The sequence below is a fragment of the Sciurus carolinensis genome, chromosome 17 (genome assembly GCF_902686445.1).
Source record: "Sciurus carolinensis chromosome 17, mSciCar1.2, whole genome shotgun sequence".
NCBI classification, from domain to species: Eukaryota; Metazoa; Chordata; class Mammalia; order Rodentia; family Sciuridae; genus Sciurus; species Sciurus carolinensis.
In genome coordinates this window covers 54,396,227-54,417,824 of record NC_062229.1, presented here as the reverse complement: position 1 = coordinate 54,417,824, position 21,598 = coordinate 54,396,227, and the positions used below count along the sequence as shown (strand labels likewise).

At 42.3% G+C, this 21,598-nt stretch overlaps 1 protein-coding gene across 2 annotated transcripts in view; it reads left to right on the top strand.

Moving 5' to 3' along the window:
* Cacna2d3 (calcium voltage-gated channel auxiliary subunit alpha2delta 3) overlaps nt 1-21,598 on the top strand; it is an 885,854-nt gene that overhangs the window by 565,625 nt on the left and 298,631 nt on the right. For both annotated transcript variants that reach the window (XM_047531971.1, XM_047531972.1), the window contains exon 13: nt 7,658-7,791. In XM_047531971.1, the coding sequence (XP_047387927.1) occupies nt 7,658-7,791 (134 nt within the window). The remainder of the gene's footprint in view (nt 1-7,657; nt 7,792-21,598) is intronic.

Below are 21,598 nucleotides of genomic sequence, written 5' to 3'. Positions count from 1 at the left end.
TCAATAGTTTCACCTTCCCGACTCTGCTTTTCTTCTAAAGAGCTTTGGGAATCGAATGTCATTGTTCGACTCTCTTCAAAGTAGCACTTGCCATCCAAATGTTCGGTTCCAGTCATCTGTGCCCGCGTAAACATTGGCTTCACATCATGGGGTTTTTGTCCACGTAATATCGGTAAGCAAGTATTCGCCTATGGTCATTAATTAAGTCATTGTTTATAGTCTCAAATTGTTAAGAGAATGGAGGCAGCATAACATTTTTCATCTCAAGTGACATGAGGTCCAGAGACCCACCCCTTGCATATTTTCACCCTGACTCAGCCTTGTTTTTCTGCAAAACGAAGCATCAGTACTCAGGAGGAGAGGCCAAGGAGAAATCTGTTGACTGATGGAGCCTCCTGACCACAGAATGACCCTGGGAAGGAGCAAGAATAGTTAGGGCCATTGCAGCATCCCTGGATCAGTGGTCAAGGACCTGCTGTCTCTGCAACATGTCTGTCTTGGAACTCTGGTAACCATGGAAACGTTCTTAGCCAGCCAGTGGACTTCGATGCTTTCCCCTAGAAATGGGCATCTAGGGGACCTTCATACCCCTTACAGGAGTTCTCTGCCTCTTCCAATCTGCTAACAAAATCCGGAGAGGCCTGGAGTTCATCTGCTCATTTCATTTTATGCATTAAGTAGGTTCTATCTTGAGGGAACTGACCCTAATGAGGCAAAACAGCATGCTCTTTTAAATACATTAAAACGATTGCTGCCACTGTAGAAAGGCTTGTGGAATTGAAAGTGCTGCATCCACACCATTGCATAAACACATGAATGGGGAAAAACTGAAAAGAGGGGCCAACTAGGCCAGATATTTCATAAAGTCATGATGACCCTCTCCAGTGTTCAGAGTGCCAAGATTTTAAACAAGCACTGGCTGATCCTCCTTCAAAAATCACAGTTAATGGAGTGTTTTCCAGCTGTGCAAATAAAGAAGGTGCTCTGTGTTTGGGTTCCCAACCAATCAGTCATCATTAGGTCCAATGGAAATGGCGCACGAGTGTCTTTGGGTTGTCTGCCGAGCTTATTTATCCCTTTTCGATGGATTAAAGGTCATACTGTTCTTATTTGAAAGAGAATTGGTGGTCTGAGCCTTCCTTGAAAGTCCAGGTCCCCAACCTTTGTTCCAATGAAAAAAATTTTTTTTACTCTAAGTGTGACATTCCCTAAAAGATAACTTCAAATTTTTTTTTTTTTTTTTTTTTTTTGAGACCAGAATGGTTGTAGGTGATGTAGGAGAAAAGAGGCAGCTGAATGCTTTGCAGGTGGGTGGAGGAAGGGCAGTTGGAGGAAGGCAAAAATGGCAGTTATTCAGATACCTTTGAGCAGTGCTTTGTGTTCCTTAGAATGTGAGGATTTGAATGCGATGAAGATGGTGCTGTTGCTGCTGTTTATGGCAACTAAGGATGACAACCTGCTTACTATGTGCCAGATAGGGTACAAAGTACCTTTGTGTTATGTCCCTTTAGACCCTCATAAAAGCTCTATGAAGTTCATATTAGAATCATCTCTATTTACAGAGATGGAAACTGAGGCCATGAGACACTAGCCAGTAGACTTCAGTGAATCTCAGTTGCTCCTGATTAGCAACTAGCAGGGAGCAGAGTGAGGATTCAGGTCTAGGTGAGCCAAAGTCCCAGCTTGAATTCTTAGCTGGGATGTGAGACTGCCTTCTTTGGGGAAAAGGTAGTTGTGATTTCACACAACAATCTGACTTAGGCCATTCCCGTAATTAGGGAAAATCTAGGAAAACCAAACTAGGGGGTGAGAAAGGACTTTGACATGCCATGGTTAATACAGTCAGGAGCTGTGATTTATCCCCAGCAGGTGTGTTCGGGAATTGGCATGGCCTCACCTTGCATTGCTGTGTTATCCAGTTCTGAATGTTTAACTGGAAACATGAAGGTTCCAAAAGGAGATGAGAGAAACGGGAGGCCATGACAGGATGTGGTGGGGGCACAGCCGCAGAGCTACAGGAATAAGCCCACCTTACTAGCTCCCCAAGTATGTACCTATGGACCTTTAGATTAGTTTCCTCCTACTACTACTCCTTTTTTCAGATGTGGGAATTTTACATCCATTGATTGTTCTTTAATGCTTTTACATATTTTTCACATAATTAATTTTGATATCCGAAAAATGCATGAACATGTGCCCATTTTAAAGAGGAAATACATAGAAGGAAGTTGTCCCACAGAACTTCTATCTTAAGTATTGACTTACTTCTTTTTATCTTTTCATATCATTTCTAAAGTGTATTTTGAGTTTACAACTAATTCTATTTACAAAGGAAAAGACATGTGCCCAAATCTGAGGCTCTAGGTGATTCTGACAGCTTCACTCAGGAGTCCAGTTCTTTCTCCCATGGAGGCCACAAGGTTCCCTGCCCCAGCTGTCAATATCTCCCTGCTCTCTTCTTTCCAATGACATGGACATGGGGTCTTTGGCTCCCAAGGTGTAACAGGCCTCTTGCTTCTTCTTTGTGAAGGTCAAAAAATACATGGAGGTGGAAAACTGTTTATAAATTGTACGTCTTTCTTTGTAAGGAAGTGCTTTTCAGTCATGTGTGTGTGCGATGCTGACAGAGGAAAAGGAGATGGAAAGGGCGGTCTTCCAAGAGTACCGCGGAGGGTGCAAGCCAGCCAAGTCGCAGCATCGCCTTCACTGCCCCTGCAAGTATCATTTCCACCTTGGGGCCCTGAGACTGAGGTCTGCACATAGACTCTCTGGTTTTCAGCCTGCTTTACTCAAGAAGGGGAAGAGTCTTTGGAAGCATTCAAAGGGATCGCTAGCCATCACACCAGAGGTAGAACAAGGGCCTCGCCATTTGAGATAGACAGCAGAGTCTACTCACTGGGGACAGATGCTAGGAATCTTCAGATCTGTTGTCATGGCCAGGTGGAGTATCGCACCATGTGTCAACAGGACATCCCAAACCAAAGCAGCTTTTGGGCAAGGGACTCAAGAAATGTTGCAGTCAGGGTGGTGAAATCTCAGAAATCAGAGCATCAGGCTGCACGTGGTTTATCACATGGAGTAATTGTAACCCAGAGTTCACAGAAAGAACGCTGCAAGGGAATAAGGTAAATAAATTGATGTTATGTAGAAAAATGAGTAGACCATTTGTAATAGGTGGCCAATTTCAGCATTAATTACTCCTTGGTAATTACGGAATGATGGCTGATTCTATTTTCTTACATGATATATGATGTCCAAAAAGGCGCATTAGAGAAAAGAATAAACATTCAAAGCCAGTATTTAACAGGAAAAAGAAAAAAAGAAGGGAAAGAGGGGGAAAGTGGCCAGCTCAGAGAATGCAGAGGGAAAACTAGGGAAGTGTCTATGGTTACAGCCAAAGATTCCAGCCCTTAGTGACTTCCTATTATCCATCATTCATTAACTAAATCCATACATTTGTTAGCTAAGAGTTATATGAAAACATTTTTTTTAAAAAAGACTCTTTCAGAAACATTTTACATTTTAATGTGTCAGGATCAAATTTGCAGCATATGTTATTAATATCATTTTATAACTTCAGCTTTTCTTACCTTTTATACATCTGCACCCCTGGTCTGTGTCCTGGATTTGGAGTAGACGTTTCGTGCTCATTATGGTACATCGCCAAGAAACCCCAGAGAACAATTATTTCCTCATACCTGTCCTCAACCTTTTCCAGCTGCAATACACAAATAGTCCACGAGGGGCACCCTCTTGAAGGAGGAGCTCTCAGTTGCTCATCTCTTTTCTCCTCGTGGAAAGAGGCGGTGCTTTCAGTGGTAGCTCTTGAAGGAAAGGTACCTGGGTTCAAATTGAACCTGGGACACATTACTAACTCTCTGAGCTTTTCTTTCCTCCCTTACACAATTGAGTGCATGAGTTGCACAGTTATGAGATCCAAGTGCAAAAAAGTGAGGTGAATCCCAGGAAAGACCTCAGTGAATGTTCCTACATGACTACACGGCCCCCCTGTTCCCACACCCCCCTTTCTGGGAATACCAGAGAAGCACCAGCTGTTTGTGACATTTCACAGAGTTAACATTCCAGTGACAGAGAACACAGTAAGCAAACAAGTCAGCCTCTAGCGACAGATGAATGGACGTTCTGAAGAAACGGAGGCAGGGGGAAGTGAAAGGGAGGGAACTCAGCCAGGATGGTCAGGCAGCGCCTCTGAACTGCATCCTCAGTGATAATAAGAAATCATCCTTGGACAAAACTAGATAAAAGCTCTTCTGGGCTGCAGGTACAGTGAGTGCCAAAACCCCGAGTGAAGAAATGATCTTAGCATGTGAGAGGAACAGAAAGTAGAGCAACCAGCTTAAACCAAGAGCAAGGAGGAGAGACGGAAGGATTGAGCCACCCAGGTAGGCAGGGGCTATTGAGGGAGGGTCCTGGAGGGCAGAGCAAGAGATTTGGATTTTATTCTAACTCTAAATAGAAGCTATTTCAGGATGAGAGCCAGAGGTGTTGATAGACTTTATACTTTCAGAGGATCCCTCTCTCATCTGAGGAGCCTAGACAAGGAAACGGGTTCATGGAGAGACTGTGGCTTTTGTTGGACTCCAGGTGAGGCATGATGGAATCTGAGTAGGGAGAAAGCAGTGGAAAGAGAGAGGGAAGTGAGATTTGGATACATGTTACAGACAGGACCAGAGAAGCAGGCTGTTCAGTGAGATGTAGGGCAGTTTGAGGAAATGATGGCTATCAAGGTAATTTTTATGCTTCTGGTCTAACTGGGCAGTGGCGCCATTGCTGAGATGGGGAAGACCAACTTGGGGAGGGATGGTCTTAAGTTGATTTTGAATGTGTTTAGTCTGAAATTCCTGTTATTCCTGTGGAAGTTCAGGTACTCACTTGGTTAAGGTTCTGTAGCTCCAGGAAGTCCGCTTTCTGTAACTTTTCAGAACTTGGACTACGATGAAGAAGTCTTGCTAAGGATGATTTCTCAGGTCCATTGCCTTCCAAATGACTGATGGTTTTTCCTCCCCACCATCTCTCTGTTCTAATCACCTGTCTCTCCCATTCTCTTTCTTATTCCCATCCCCTTTCTTCTCTTGGTCTTGTTTTGGAAAACCTGAATCAGAGAGTTTTGCCTTTGGCTTTGAGGATTAGATATAAAAATAGACAATCAAGACAAACGTCTAAGAGATGCTGTTTTTTGCAGTATGCTTGGTGTGGAATCCCAAACAGGAACAGCTCCACTGTCTGAAACACATCTCCATGTCCCCTATCAAACCACCTCCTCCTCTTACCAACCCTCTCCTAGTTTGTCCTCTGTCAAGACTCTTCACTTAGAACCCAAGGTTTCCGTACTAAAGAAGAGGTGAAATATTCTCGTACTCATTGAAACACTGACTGCAGCTGCTCTGTATTTAGAGATGACAGGGTGTGGCCCCGTCCTCCCTTTAAAACCTTTTTTTTCCCTGGATCTATAAGAGGGGCCAGAGAGGAGCATTGAGAGACAGACACCCACGGAAGGCACTCCTAGGCCTCACTGCCCCCGGTCTCCAACTAGAACAGGCACTCAGAGACTCAGCCTTGGGGGCCCCCTTTCCCCCCTGGCATGGGCCCGGCGGGTAGGGCAGGAGGAGTGACAACGCATGCTAATGAACACTGTGCAGAGTTGTCATCAGGAACCCCAAAGCCACATGGTCCCAACCTGTTTGGAGTTGGCACGCTAAATTCAAACCAGCTGGCTTTTGTTTGGAAATACTCTGGGAGGGTCCCGACCCTTCCTGGACAGTGAAGAACTGGTGTTTCCTTACTCTGAATCTCATTTTAGGCACAAAGAGATTCTGTAAATGCTGTAGCAAGTGCTGTGACAGGACTTTACAGGAACACGCACCCTTTTTGATTTACTTGGTATGTAGGAGCAGGTATGGTCCTTATTTAGCAGCACGGAGTGGAAGCGTGAATCTGTATTCATCCAGTGTCCCCTGCTCTAAGTCTTTCCATGATCACCTGCCTTTGGGACAGAGTCTCAACTCTTCCCCAGATTCTGACATGCCAATCCTCTGCTCATTTTTTGATGTAGAAACACTCTGCCCAACTCCTTTGACCCAGCTATTCTGAGCTAAAAACTGTGCCCAGAAAGGACCTGACCTCTCTGGTCTTGCTCTCCTGGACACTCCTTAGTCCTGCTTCTTCCTAACTTGTTCTCATTCCTCAACTTTCAGCTATACTGACCCTGGCTCAGGGTGGCCAGGTTCAATGGGCAGTCCCTGCTGTGTGCTTTAGTTTAGTGTGGATTGTTCTATTTTGTTATTGTTCATGTGGATCTGCCAGGCCTTGCTTATAGTGTTACTTCCCGCTCTCCGGTATTAGGCACCAAGAAAATGGTCCATGAAATCTTGAACAAAGGACTCTCTTCCGGGGAGCCAGGCCTGGACCCAGTTCCTCCTGTCTTTTCTAACATCTCCTAACCCACAGCAAAAACCTCATAGGACCCCAAGCTTAAGAGGCATACAGCAGGGCCCTGTCACTCAAGAGTCAACTGACACGCTCATCTGAAGGACAAGAACATGCTTCAAACTTTTCTTGCTGCTTAGAAACCTGATCTACCCAGCATATTCGAGGGCAGGTCTGGCCATCACATCAGGAATTTCAGCCTCAAACATACAAAGGGCAAAATTCCATAGAAACAGAAGGTATAGATGAAGCCACTCATAAGCTGGGTTCACTTGCTGTTTTTTACTGCTTGATGCTGGTGAAACATGGGCCAAAGACATATCCTCCACCATCTGCCGCCATCACCTTACCTTTAACACGGGCACAGTCATCCCTGCTCTGTCGTGTTGTCAAGAATAAACAAGACAAAACATATCAATGTGTGTTTAGCAAACGTTGTGACATTTAGTAAGCACTCAAAAATTAATCATAACTATTTTTGTTAAAATTACAAAAATGAGATAGCCTTGAATACTTGTCACTTGGAAATAAGTTCACTGGTATGGAAAAAAAGTTACAAAATGACATTTGGAGAGGGCCCCATTTCTGATGTGGGGGAAAAAAATCCAAAGAGGTAACAGAGACTTCCTCTGGGAGGTGAATTTCTGGTTGATTTATTTTATTCTCTTTGCTTGACTATATACTCCCTTCCCTCCTCCTCCTCCTCCTCCTCCTCCTTCTTCTTCTTTCTTTCTCTCTCTCTCTCTGTTTGTTTGTTTGTTTGTTTCTTTCTTTCTTTCTTTCTTTCTTTCTTTCTTTCTTTCTTTCTTTCTTTCTTTCTTCTTTCTTTCTTTTTCTCTGGTGCTGAGGTTGGAACCCCGAGGGGCTCTACCACTAAATTACATCCTCAGCCCATTTTATTTTCTTATTTTGAGACAGAGTCTTGCTAAACTTCTGAAGCTGGCCTCAAACTTGCAATTCTTCCTTCCTCAGCCTCCCCTGTGGCTGAGATTACAAATGTGTACCAAAACACCCGGCTTGATTACATTTTCTAACATGAACCTACTACTCATGAATGGCGTGATGGTGGCGATGGAGATTTAGCATTTTAAAAAAGAAAAAAAAAAAATGAAGAAATTAGCCAGAGGGCAGGAAGTCACCACATAAACATGCTCCAGGGTGCAGACTTTCTGACATGGTACTAAATATGTCCTCTCTTGGGTTTTGGCAGGGTTTTTCACCCAGATCTCCACCTTGGCTGATGTGCAGGAAAATGTCATGGAATACCTCCACGTGCTCAGCAGGCCCAAAGTCATCGACCAAGAGCACGACGTGGTGTGGACTGAAGCTTACATGGATAGCACCGTGAGTCCTCGGGCCCTGGGACTGCAACTGGGGTTGATCTTCATCTCACCATTAGAGAGTTTTCCATGTTAATTTCAGAGAAGAGCAATCAGATCATTCCTCCTCAATTTGGGGGTTCAATGACATCTTCCACGTTTGGACACAAGGTTTGTGTGGGTTGCCTTGGCAAGCAAGGTGGGTGACGAATGTCTGAGAATGTGATATGTTCTTCTGGAGGTGTCTGGTCAGCGCACAAAAGTCACTTTTTGCTTGTGACCTCTCTCGTCCACCTGCCCCTCTTTCCACATGTGTTCACAGTCTTTCAGTGAAACAAAGATTCTGGGCACGTTCTCAGATTCAGCCTGCGCCATGTGTAAGACCCAGTCCAGGTGATGTGTCTTTAGGTCTCAATTGAAAGATGAATGCAGTGGGCTCTAATAATGAATCAGAGCCACCACAAAGATGGAAGTCGCACTTTCTTCCTAGAGATGAGGCACCGTCGTCCTGTGAGCTCTGGTCAGGTTCTCATTCGACAACCGAATTCCAGGCGGAAGATGGTGAGGCTAAAGGAGCTTAACGCGAGGGACTTTGCTCCTCATCCACTTTTCTTGTTATTTTGGGGTGATTTTTCATAGTGATAATGAGTCTGATGGGAGAGGCGCTTTATGATTGCTGATTGTCAATGTTCTTACAAGGTTCCCACAGTTCTTGTTGGGATTAACATCACATGAATCACTGTAACCCAGACATGGCTGTCCTTGGAGGGATCTCGATGGCGGCCATGGGCCAGCCTTTCTCTCCCTGGGCATCGCATTCCTGCCACATGGCTGGTAACTGTGGGCCTATCAAGGGCATGGGAACCCATATGGGGGACACCTTGACCCAAGCCAGGCCATGGCAGCTTAGCTACTTCAGCCTTAAGATACACAGTGGGACCACAGAGCTAAGAGCATCTCCTGACCAAGAAGATGTACCCCTTTCCCAGGGAGAAGCACCTGGCCACAGGTAGACATGGAGCTAAAATACCCCTTCCGTAACCAGGGATACCTTGAGCTCTTATCAATTTGAGAGTCTAATCCTATATGATTTTGAATCATAGAAACAAAATAGCTAAGCTGTCCCATTTGTGTTGGCTCTGTATTACCAGCAGTGACAATAACAACAGCAGGGATAGTTTTTCCTCTTGTTCCATGTGATTGAGTGAGGTAGAAAAATCCAGAAGGAAGAGGAGTATGGCTGATGAGTCCTGAAGCAACAGAAATGCTCAGTGGTTTTTTTATGCAAAACCCCAGTCAATTTGATCATTTTATTTATCAATATAAACATTTTATGTTATAATGTGATATAAACAAGGCAAGAATAGCATCTCTAAAATCAAAGCATTATGGTACTAGAATCTAGAGAGACAGACAGAGCAGTAGAAGGTCCAAACACTGATGGAACTGCATACGGGAATTTAGCGTATGATAAAGGCAGCATCTCAGATCCATAGGGCTATGAAAGGTTGTACAATAAATAAATGTCTGTGGAAATTGGTTAGCCGTTTAAAGGAAAAGAAAATTAATTCTAATATTCACAGCATATCCAGGAAAGAAATCCTGAGGTAAATTGTAAAAAATTAAACCATGCAAGCACTGGAAGAAAACCTGGGTGAATTCCTCTGTGTCCTGGATTCAGGAAAAGGATTCTACCAGTGACTCCCGAATCTACAGGCAAGAAGTAGGATTAATTCTGACTACTTAAAATAAAAACAACAACAAAAAAAGACAAAAGCAACTTCTGTAAGTCAGAAAATACTCTAAGCAAAGTCAAAAGGGAGAACATATTTGCAACATATAGCATATAGGGAAAAACTTAAAATCCTATTATATAAAGGACTTTAAAAAAATCGATGAAAAACTTCCAATATTACTACAGAAAAAAATGAGCAAATGACCCAAAAAGACAATTCACAAAAAATAATAAAAATGGTATTTAAACACTGGAATATCACTTCACTCAAAGTAAGAAAAATCCAAATTACACTACAGTGAAATACCATTTCTCACCCTTCAGATTGGCAGAAATTAAAAACTTATTGATGCATTGTGTTGGAGAGGCTGTGCAGTAGAGGCTTTTGTACATGGTATAGTACAGGATGGGGCATTTTTGTGGGGGGAATTTTCATTTGCCCTTTGTCCCAGAAAAATCCCACTCTGAAATAACCTAGAAGATGTAACCAGCAAGGTAACACATACATATGGGCAAATTTGTTCATCACGGAATTGCTTGTAATTCCCACATATTGGAAACTACCTAAATGTTCAAACATATAAGATGGATTAGATAAACTGGAACCTACCCCTAGTGGAGTTAATGTTAAATCCAAAAGTGAGAATGGCCTCCACTCGTTCACATGGAATGATTTCCAGGATACATTGCTAAGTAAATGGAGTAAAATGCCAGAGTAAGAATATTAGGCTACCTTTTGTATGAGAAAGAAAAGTAAATAAGAAGTTATATATGTATCTGCTTGGTTCCACAGAAATCAAAAAACAACAGAATTGGTCACCTACAAGAAGTGGTAGGGAGCTGGGTGTGGTGGTGCACACCTGTAATCCCAGCAACTTGGGAGGCTGAGGCAGGAGGATCAAGAATTCAAAGCCAGCCTAAGCAACTCAGCAAGACCCTGTTTCTAAAGGGTTTTTCTAAAAAAAATATATATATATATATTTATATATATATAATATATTATATATTATAATATATATTATATTTAAATATAAAAATTTAATATATATTTTATAATATATATTATATTTAAATATATATATATATATATATATATATATATATATATGGGCTGGGGATGTAGCTCAGTGGTTAAGCACTCCTGGGTTCAATCTGTGGTACCAAAAAAAAAAAAAAAAGTGGAAGGGGTACAGAAGAAAAGAAATTGGGGAGGAAGTGACACAAGTTCAAGTGTACTTACTTTTGTTGGGGGAGTGTAATGGGAATTGAGCCCAGAGGCACTTTACCACTGAGTTAAATTGCCAGTTCTTTTAAAATTTTGAGACAGAGTCTCACCAAGTTGCTGAGGTTCTTGCTGGGTCCCTGAGGCTGGCCTTGAATTTGCGATCCACCTGCCTCAATCTCCTGGATTTCTGGGATTACACAAGTGTACCACTGTCTGGCTTAGTTTTGTCTTTTGAAAGCATGTGTTCTGTGCATTCAAAAATTAAAATTATAGAGCAAGAATAGAGGCAAATCTAAAAGCAAATGCAAATAAGACCACAAATCCTAGCTATATTTCAATTGAATAACAAAATTACCCAAAGAGAGAGAAAAAGAGAAACTAACTTTTGGAATTAATCTTTGATACATAACAATATATAATATTAAATTCAGACATCTTGAATGTAATACATCCACTATCTACCCCTCAATCAATGCAGGGCAAAACAAACTGCAAATAAATTTAAACTTCCTTTGGTTTCATTTGTAGTAAAATGGGGATAGCAATTCTGAATCCTATTTCATGAGCATTTTGGGATTGAAGACTGTAGAAATGGGTAAAGACAAGGCAGGTGATACCCATGAGATTAGAATGGATTGAAGGTTCCAGAGTGAAATCCTAACTCTGTCCATTGGAAGGAACTAGAAGCCATGGTACCCAAGTAGCAATGAACTCATCCAGGACCCAGATCATCCCTCACTAAAAGGAACCAGGATTCTTCAGAGGAATTACTAATGCCAGGGCTGGATGTAAGGTGCAACCTTACCTCACAAAAAATAAAAATAAATAAAAAGACTGAAATCTTTTTTTTACCAGAAACTAAGGAAGTCCTCAAAATAATGTGGTCATGTCAAAAGGACAGGGCAGACAGAGGTATCATCATAAAGGGTCTCTCACTGATCAAATCTGGGACAATTTAAACCTCAGGACAAAGAATGACAATAATGGATTATAACCTGTTGAATAAAACAGAAATTGATGTGTTCTTATTGATAATAGATTAATAAATTTCAAACAAATGACCTAAATGCAGAATTGAGTGGGAAGGAACTCAGTGTGACATGCAACCCTGATGGGCAAGTGCAGAGTTAGAAAATCACCATTTTGCAACCATTTTAGCAAAATCAAATTTAGTATAATGGTTATCAATGGATGGTAAATCTAGGGGGATAGTTTGATAATGAGCAGGAACTGTTTTGAGTCTCAAAGTGCTTTCCCAAAACTTTGGGGTTAGTTATCGGGACGGATAAAAAAAACTACACCACAGGATCCTGTCTACATTATCTAGCATCCTACATAGTGGGAGAATCCCGACAACATCTTGAGCAGGTCATCAAAATTAGCATCACCAATGGGAAGCAGATGGCCATCCTGTACCTGGGGAGAAGGGTGTGTTGTTCATATGTGGTATTCTGGCTAGAGAGACATGACCTGAGGCTCCCAGTGAGCATAAGTTCAGGAGAAAGGAAAAGCTTCATATTAATGCAGTGTCTTGCTTAAGATAATGCTAATCACTGAAATCAATTATTGGATTGATTTAATTACATACATTCGTGGGTTTATGTGGGGGTGATCACCAGAGAGGGAGAAATCACTGCTACTCAAGGTTCTCCACTAAACAATCTTTGACAGCAAGAGGCGAGGCCAATGGTTAGGGGTCAAAAGAACTGCCTCTGAACTCTCGTGTTTTGGTTAAACCTTTACGTGAAATTTATAGTCTTTGTCATAATCACCTTTACTGACTTTGAAATAAAACGTTGTTTTAAGGGGCTCATTGTTGAGTGCAGTTGGTATGCCAAGGTGACAAAGCTCATTTTTCTTACCTCTCCAAGAATACTTTGATATACATAAAGATTAAACTCCAGAATTATGACCAAAATGATAACTTAGCATGGTCACTGTGCTTTCCAAGCATCTATTTTTGTTTCTTGGCAAATAGAACTGACAGCTAAGTCCCTAGGTAGAATTTCCTGAGGTCTTTCTCATTTTGGTAGTGTGCAGAAGGCTGTCGGGCCCATGGGGATGTGTGAGAGTCCTTCCTCCTCTTTGCCAACCCATGGGTGAGGAGAAGCCTCCTCCAGTGGATGCTTCTCACCAGGAGAGCCCGGTCTCTACAAAGTTGCCCTCTGGACCTGGGTTCTACAGGGCCCCTCTACCCACCTACCATCATCTGTTTGGGGTCAGAATAAGAGATCAGTGCTTTGGAGCTCATCACTGTCCTGACCCATCCAGGACTGTCCCTAGTCAGCTTTGCCTTACTGTGACCCATCTTGCAATAACAAGAGATTAGAGTGCCTAACATTGAAACTGGTGGTCAACCTTGTTATGGTTTGGATGTGAGGTATCCCTTCAAAGTTCATGGGTGAGACAATGAAAGGTTTAGAGGAGAAATGTTTGGGGCATGAGAGCCTTAATCCAATCAGTGAATTAATTCCCTCAAGGGATTAACTGAGTGGTAGCTGAAGGCAGGTCGGGTGTGGCTGGAGGAGGTGAGTCTTGGGGGTGTGCTTTTGGGGTATATATTTTGTATCCGGTGAGTGGGGTCTCTCTCTGCTTCCTGATCACCATGTGAGCTGCTTCCCTCCCCCACACTCTTCCACCATGATGTTCTGCCTCACCTTGAGCCCCAAGGAATGGAGCCTGCTGTCTATGAACTGAGACCTCGGAAACTGTGAGCCCCCAAATAAACTCTTGTTCTGATCAGATCTTTTAGTCACAGCAGCAAAAAAGTTGACTAAAACAAATTTCATTTTAACAACCTGGTGTTCTGGTAGCACTGATAACTCAGGGTTGTTTTTTTTTTTAATATTTAGATATATACCTTAGATCATGAACTGAGTACTGACTTTAGAGTTAAAACAAAAACCTAGGTTTGAGATGCATGTGTATTCCATATCAGCTCTGTCACCTTAAGTTGGTCACTTCACATCTGTGTTTATTCTCTGCCTTATAAAACAGGGATGAAACCTACCTTCCAGAATTGCCTCAAAGGGTTAAACATCTATGCATGGTGATAAAGCAATGAATACTACCTATAATTATTTCCCAACTTCAGGAAAATCCAGTTTGACTTTATCTTCTTTTCTATCAGTAGTTTTTAAACAGACTCTTTTGTTTGAACTGAGTCACGGTAACTAGCACATGGCTTATACCTTTTTGGTAATAGAATGTGTGTTCTATTTGATGAGGAAGACCTGGTAGCTGGGTTAGTGTCTGTTTCTGGTTCTGTTGTCTCTTGATAGCTTCCTGGATCGCTGTGTTCCATGAGGGAAAATGGTCTTCCTAGACACAGAGAGAAGGACCACTAATGTGTGCATGAGCTGTTGTGATTTCCACAGACACGCTCCTGTGGTGTGGCTCAGTATTGCCAGAGAGCTGTGTTGATTCTCCATTGCCAGGTAACAACAAATCGGCCTCAAGAAAATACATTGTGTTATCTCAAGGGTCTAGAATCTCAGCATGGGTGACCGAGCCTCAGCGGGTGGCTCACAGGTAAAGTGTTGGCACTCACCACACCTCATCTGCAGTGCATAATTCTCTTCACAGCTTCCTCAGGTTGTTGGCAGAAATCAGTTTCCTGAAGTTGAGGACCAAGGTCCCATCTTTTCACTCACTAGGAATCACTTTTAGAGGTCACCTGCAGTTCCTTACTCTGTGGCCCCTAGACACAGTCGGGGAAATGCTATTTGCTTCTAGACCAGCCAAAGTGTCTCTGGAGGGTGCTTCACCTTCTTTTAAAGGCCTCTTCCCTTAGGTGAGACCCACCTGGCCTGATCTGTGTTTAAAAATCAACTCTAAGTCAGATGATTGGCAATCTACTTGTGGGATCAGTATCCCATGTACACTGAAGGGGAAGGAATTTTATGGGAACATACCAGTTGGGGCAGAAATTGCGATGGCCATTTTAGAATGCTGCCTACCACAACAGCTTCTGTCCATGTGCTGTGGTTGAGAGAGATAAGGCCAAAAGAAGATGCACCCATACCTCCTCCTGAATATTCTCTGACTAGCTGGGTGCAGTTGCAGATTGCAGGTTCAAAACCAACCTGAGCAACTTAATGAGGCCCTAAGCAACTTAGCAAGACCCTGTTTCAAAATAAGAAATAAAAAAGGATGTGATTCAGTGGTTACATGTCCCTGGGTTCCATTCCTGGTCCCAAAACAAAACAAAAGGAAAAAAAAAAATCTCTGTCCAGAGAAAGTTTACGAGCAGCTGTGTCCATACTTGCTCATCATGTTTCTGCTCATCCCTGATGTTTCCAGGATTGATATATTGTACTCTGAAATTGTTTTTGATTCCTTTAGAATCAGAAGGCCTATAATGCTCCTGATTCTTTTCTACCAAATACTGAGGAAGTAGACATTTGTTGATTGTCTAGCACATGTAGACTCTTGATCCCTTAAATGTACTTAATATGATCTTAAGTCTTCTTTCTCCTTAATTATCTGGGTAGTTAAGGCAAAAGGGATTCCTGCTTGTTTGACTCATCAGTTATTATGGGTGAAAATCCAGGAGCAACAAATGCGATTATGTAATTGATTTAAGACTTAAATGAATAGCTTAAAAGGACATATCAGTTCAGTATTCTTCCTTTTTATTAATTATACACTGATTCATACTATTCTGGGTCTGGACAAGTTCAACATAAAAGCTGAACTGTGGACAGAAGCTGAATTTGAATTCTTGCACAGGAGAGTCAAAAGCTGCTGGGCATCAAGCATCGGTCAGATAAAACTTCCTTTTGGAGCCCCTCCTCCTGGCCTATTGCTACCAGTCTGATAAAATATTCTGTTTCTGGCTTGCCTGTTCTCTTCAATTTGCTTTCCTGGTGAAGACCAAATAAATGAATTAATGTTAACAACATTAATTATGTTTAATCTAATAAGATCTCATGTATTAATTGACAAAACAGCAAACACCAGAATTCTGAAATTCATAGGCCTCTCATCTGAATACAAGTCATGCACAGTCATTATCTCTTAGGTGCAGAGGAAAAGAAATCATTAACAACGGAATTTGTTCCATTTTGTAAGCAAATGACTCCTGCTTTGCGGTTGGGACTCAATCAGCTGGGGAATGCTACCCCGACTTGCTTTGTAGGATAGAAGCAGTATCTAACCCAGGAAGCATCAGCATCCCTTCTCAACCCCTCCAGGGAAGTTTGCACAGACCACAGTGACACACAGAAGGGAAGCAAAGAAATCTTTTAGAAACAGTAGGAATGTGACCATTTAAAATAATGAGAATTCATTACCAAGCCCTGCTGCCCCTCCCATTTGCTAGTAATGCAATTCGGGAGGCAATTTGTAGGAACTTCCAAACCAATTTAGTTGCATTTGCAAATTGGACGAGTATTCCCTCCTCCTCACCCCCCACCAAGTCCAACTTGAAGAAAATGCTTTGCCTTTGATAAATGGTACATTTGCTTCGGTTTCCCATCCAGGCATGGCACCTGGGCCATTTAGGAGTCGTTTGGGTGATTGTGTTAAGCTACAACCTCATACAGCCTAGAATCAATTACTCCAGGGGCTGAAGGCACCGTAAGCAAGTTGCTGGGGCTTGGAAACTGAATGTACAGTATTTTCCCTTGACACTGCTGCATATCAAAGAAGTTGCCATCGTCAAAGCAAAAAGACACACGTAAAGAGAAACACAAACAGTCCTGCTGGGTTGTGGGACAGATAATGCCATCGGCATTACATGGCATGGCGGAAACTGATTACGTTGGGACCTCTATTTCATAGCAGATGGGTTCATTAAATTTAATAGCCTCCAGAGCCTTTAGAAACCGTGTTAAAAACATGTGGAGCATGCTGTGACACTTCACTTCTGGCCCCACAGTCATTATAACTCTGGCACAGACTATAAATATTACAGTACTTTATTTCCATTGAAACAGATTACTATTATAATTACCTATTTTTTTGCCAGGAGAGGCTGATGTTAAAAATATGAGTGCATTCCTGATTTGGGGTACCATTTACATCCATCCAAATATTTTCCTCTTCCATTTGAGGCTAGATTTCTCTACTAAATGATTCTTTAAAGTTCTAAGCTCAATGTTTTTTTTTTTCTTCTGTTTTCCTTGGAGTTAGTGTTATAAAACTAAAAACCCATGGTATAAAATTACCATCTTTAGAAAAAATGTTCTAACACTCTTTATGGATGATGGTGTACTAGTGCAAAACCTTAGGGCTAAATATGAAAGAGATTTTTGGATTTTGGATTATCATTTCTGCTTTTGTGGTTCTGTGACTTGCAATGATCTCTAATGAAAGACTAGCTTCTGTTCTCTGCCATATAGAGTTGGGTAAGACCATTAAGCCTCGGTAATCATACAGCCTGATGGATTGTTCAGCATTCTTTGTTTACAAGTGACAACTCCCAATTCAAAGTAGTAAAAGTCACAAAGGGAATGCATTGACTCTTAGAACCAGGATGTCTGTATAGTTCTGTCTTGAGGCATGACCAGACTCAATTTCCACATTCTTTATTTTATTGGTACCGGGAATTGAATCTGGGGTAGTTAACCACTGAACCACATTCCCAGTCCTTTAAAAAATAAATTTATTTAGAGACAGGGTCTCACTAAGTTGTGCAGGGCCTCTCTAAGTTGTGGAGGCTGGTTTTGAATTTGGGTTCCTCCTACTCAGCCTCCCGAGCTTCTGGGATTACAGGCATGCATCTCTGCACCCGGCTCAATACCATATTCTTTTTGACTTGCTCCTTGTCTACTATTGACTTTCTTTCAAGGCAGGCCCTCTTTACATGGCGGGTCTTTACACGGCCTCTATTGTCCACTGTTCACTATGTTTATAAGCCCTTTCTCTTTCAGCATGTTTGTCAAGTTGGTGATAGATAGCACCTTTTGGTTCACAGCCCCACACTGAGGTGAGATGGAGCTCCTGATTGATGGGCTGAATCTCATGAAGCAGGAAGAAATTGGTCCCCAAGGAAATGGATGCAAGGAGAACTGAGGAGTATAGAGTCCTCCACAGAACTTGTCTGTAGAAGCCAAAATCATCCATGCCCAAGAGAACTTGTGTCATGTCAGCACAGTGTTCCTCATGCTATCATATTTTCAAGCAATGGATCCCTTCATCTGGTCAAATGTTTCCATGGACCCGTAATGTACAAAACTCAGACAAAGCAGAACTACTGTGGTAGAAATCAGGGAGTGGGATTATGGAGCCCCAGTTGCTCCACCACCTCCTAAGGACCCAGGGAGGCTCTGAAGCATTTGTTGGCTCCTTCTTGTCACTGCAGATCCTTGGTGGGTGTTCTATGTAATCACGTGTCAATCTCTGTTAATAGCAGTATGGAATATTCTGATAGGGATTGTCTGCTGTACCCTCATGTTTACATCCAAGTACTGGGTTGGGTCTAGTTAGGAAAGATGATTATGGGAGTTGGGAGCTTATGTCACTGGCTGTACTAGAAAACCAAATTCAGAAGGCTTCTCTAATAATCATGTTAGTGTTTTCTTTCTTTCTTTCTTTCTTTCTTTCTTTCTTTCTTTCTTTCTTTCTCTTTCTTTCCTTCCTTCCTTCCTTCCTTCCTTCCTTCCTTCCTTCCTTCCTTCCTTCTTTCTTTCTTTCTTTCTTTCCTTCCTTCCTTCCTTCCTTCCTTCCTTCCTTCCTTCCTTCCTTCCTTCCTTCCTTCTTTCTTTCCTTCCTTCCTTCCTTCCTTCCTTCCTTCCTTCCTTCCTTCTTTCTTTCCTTCCTTCCTTCCTTCCTTCCTTCTTTCTTTCTTTCTTTCTTTCTTTCTTTGGTACCAGGGATTGGACCCAGGGGCATTCAACCACTGAACCACATTCCCAGACATTTTTTTTAAATATTTTATTTAGAGAGAGGGTCTCACTGAGTTGCTTAGAACCTTACTAATTTGCTGAGGCTGCCTTTGAACTCGCGATCCTCCTGCCTCAGCCTTCCAAGTCACTGGGATTAAAAGCATTCACCAACTTGCCTGGCTATGTTAGTGTTTTATAATATCTCTGTCTTATATTTCTTTATTGCTTCAGATGATCAAAATGTATATCACCTCTTAGAAAACATGAACTCTAAGAAAGAGAACCCGCTCAAACTAGGAAAGATTGATTGGGTGGATCCTGGGGCACCTCAGCAGGGACAAGGACCACCAAGGAGTGAGAACTCACTAAGAGCAAATGACGCATCCCTTTGTTCTTTCTTTCTGGAGCCACACAGCCCTGTGCTTTATCTCAAGCATCTGCTGTGATCTTTACATTCTTTACAAAACAGTTCTCTTGTCAGTCATGGGTAAAACGTGGTTTCCCATCTGGGTATGGTGGCGCATGCCCATAATCCCAGTGGCTTGGGAGATTGAGTCAGGAGGATCACAAGTTCAAAGTCGGCCTCAACAACTTAGTGAGGCCCTAAGCAACTCAGTGAGACCCTGTCTCTAAGTAAAATATAAAAAAGACTGGGGATGTGGCTCAGTGGTTAAGTGCCCCTGGGCCCAATCCCTGGTACCAAAAAAACAAACAAACAAACAAACAAAAATGTGCTTTTCTCCAAGTCTTGGTCTTACATGAATGATGTCCTGGTTCAAACCCAACTCTATACATCTGAATTTACATTTCTGAGCAAATTGCATCATATACTGTGGCCCATGGTTCTGCTGAGATCTGAAGTCTATTCTCTATCTAATCAGTTATGTCTCAGGAAGGATCATGTGATAGAAACAGATCAGACATGGATGGAGATAACAGTTTCTGCAAGAAAGAGGTATGGATAAGAGGCACTGCCTGGCATCTGAAAGACCTGGCATTTCTAGACCTTTGTTTTTCTGTGCAAGACTCTGCAAGTTGCAGCCCAAGTAGACTCTAGCATTAATTCTCAGGAGCATATCTTCTTTCCTGTACTCTGAGGTCAAAGCCTTTTTTTAGCCCCAGTTTCCACAACAAGCAAGCCCCTCCCCCAATCCTCTCCCTGCCTTCTACATCCTTGACCATGCCGGCCACAAGGGTGGTGCGAACCCCTTTGCCTTTGCCTTCAGAGAATTGAGGGAGTTATTTTGGCCTCCACAAACAAATCTGTACTGCTTTTTTCCTCTTCATGGCCCAGATATTTGGGCAACTTAGATTCTCAGAACTGATTCTCATGCTTTGACATGGTTTAGACTGAAATGAACACATTCCTCTTATTACCAGCATGAAGAACAATTAAAATAATCCCAGAGAATCAGCCTGTGGTTTGATAGAAGCTGCCAGTTTCCCTTCTCTTGTGGTGTACAGGATTTTCTCCATGTGAAATATCTAAGTCTTTTATTCCATAAGAATTGATGTGCCAAGTATAAATGTATCATCTGAGGCCAAGGTTCAGAGATGTTGTGGATAAGACTGTTTCACCTGCCTTGGGCTCTTAACCTGCTTCTGTTTACAAATGGCACAGGGTCTATCCTTTGCCTGCTCTTGTCCCACAGCCACTCCTGAATGATACGGCAATGGGGGACGTCTTCCAACCGTATTCTTCTGGTGATAGGCACTCCTGTTAGATGTCCAAACCAAACATGATGCTTAGTGCCAGTTCTTCAGGGAAAATTCTCTTTTTCTGAACAAAAAAAAAAAAAAAAAAAAAAAAAAGGAAAAACACAGGCAATGGTTTATTCAGGGAAAGGAATGATGTTTTCAAATCAATTTCCATTATGTTTAATGAAAGAAGCTGGAATATCAACATCTTATCTGAGTGTTGGAAAGGATTATTAAACACCCTTGTCGTTGATTGCTTTTCTGAAAGGATCAAATGAAAGGTGACCTGAGATGAAGCAAGGGTAGGTATTCACCCCACCGTCTGCTTCTCTCTCACAGAGACCACTGGGAAAGCAACATTTGCTTCCACATGAAGGGTCCTTCCTTTGAGAAAGACAGGGTTCAAACACACCTTTTGTCAATGAATCTCCCCTGGTATTCCAACAGAAGGGACAGTGGGAAACACTGTCCATGTACTTTACCAGGGCAGGGTCATTGTGAGATCAAGTTGGATGATTTTTTTTTTCCTTCTGCCTCTGAAAAACATTTGAAGATCTAGTTTGAAAGAGCTTCATAAACAGTTGCACTATTTTTTGTGGGGGGGTGTTGTACTGGGGATCGAACTCAAGGGTACTTAACCTCTGAACCACACCCCAGTCCTTTTTTATATTTTATTTACAGACAGGGTCTTGCTGAGTTGCTCAGCGCCATGCTAAGTTGTTGAGGCTGGCTTTGAACTCACAATCCTCCTGCCTCAGCCTCCCTAGCTGCTGGGATTACAGGCATGTGCTACCGTGCCCAGCAGTTGAGCTATTTTTAATGTCAACTAATAAATTAGAGGATAATTAAAGTACAATAGGATAACAACTAGCTCAGGGGGTCCTAAGTCCCAAGCATTTGAAGCAGTTGATAACCTGACTCCATCCTGCTTCTTTCAACATGGTCTTTCTCTGTTCAATGTACCCATTCAACCTTCCCCTACTCACATATTCATGTTGTCTCAAGAACCAACAGTGATATTCTGTCTTACCTAGACCACTGCACATCCTGTTCCCCCTGCCTCTTCTCATGCCATCTGGAAGGTTCTGTGCTTATCCTTTACTCTCCATGTCATTATCATCTCCACAGGGATGCTTCCTGACTTCCTTGAATGGACCCCAATCTGTAATGGAGCCCTTATGGTGCTTCCTAACATTTAGCACCATCCCAGAACTTCTGTATTCTATCGAGAAATCTACATTTATTTTTTATCCCACTGAACTATGAACTCCTTGAGGAGAGGGCTGGTGTCTGGTTCACTGTGGTATCCTTAATACAGAGCCAGGCACCATGGTAGGTGTCCTGA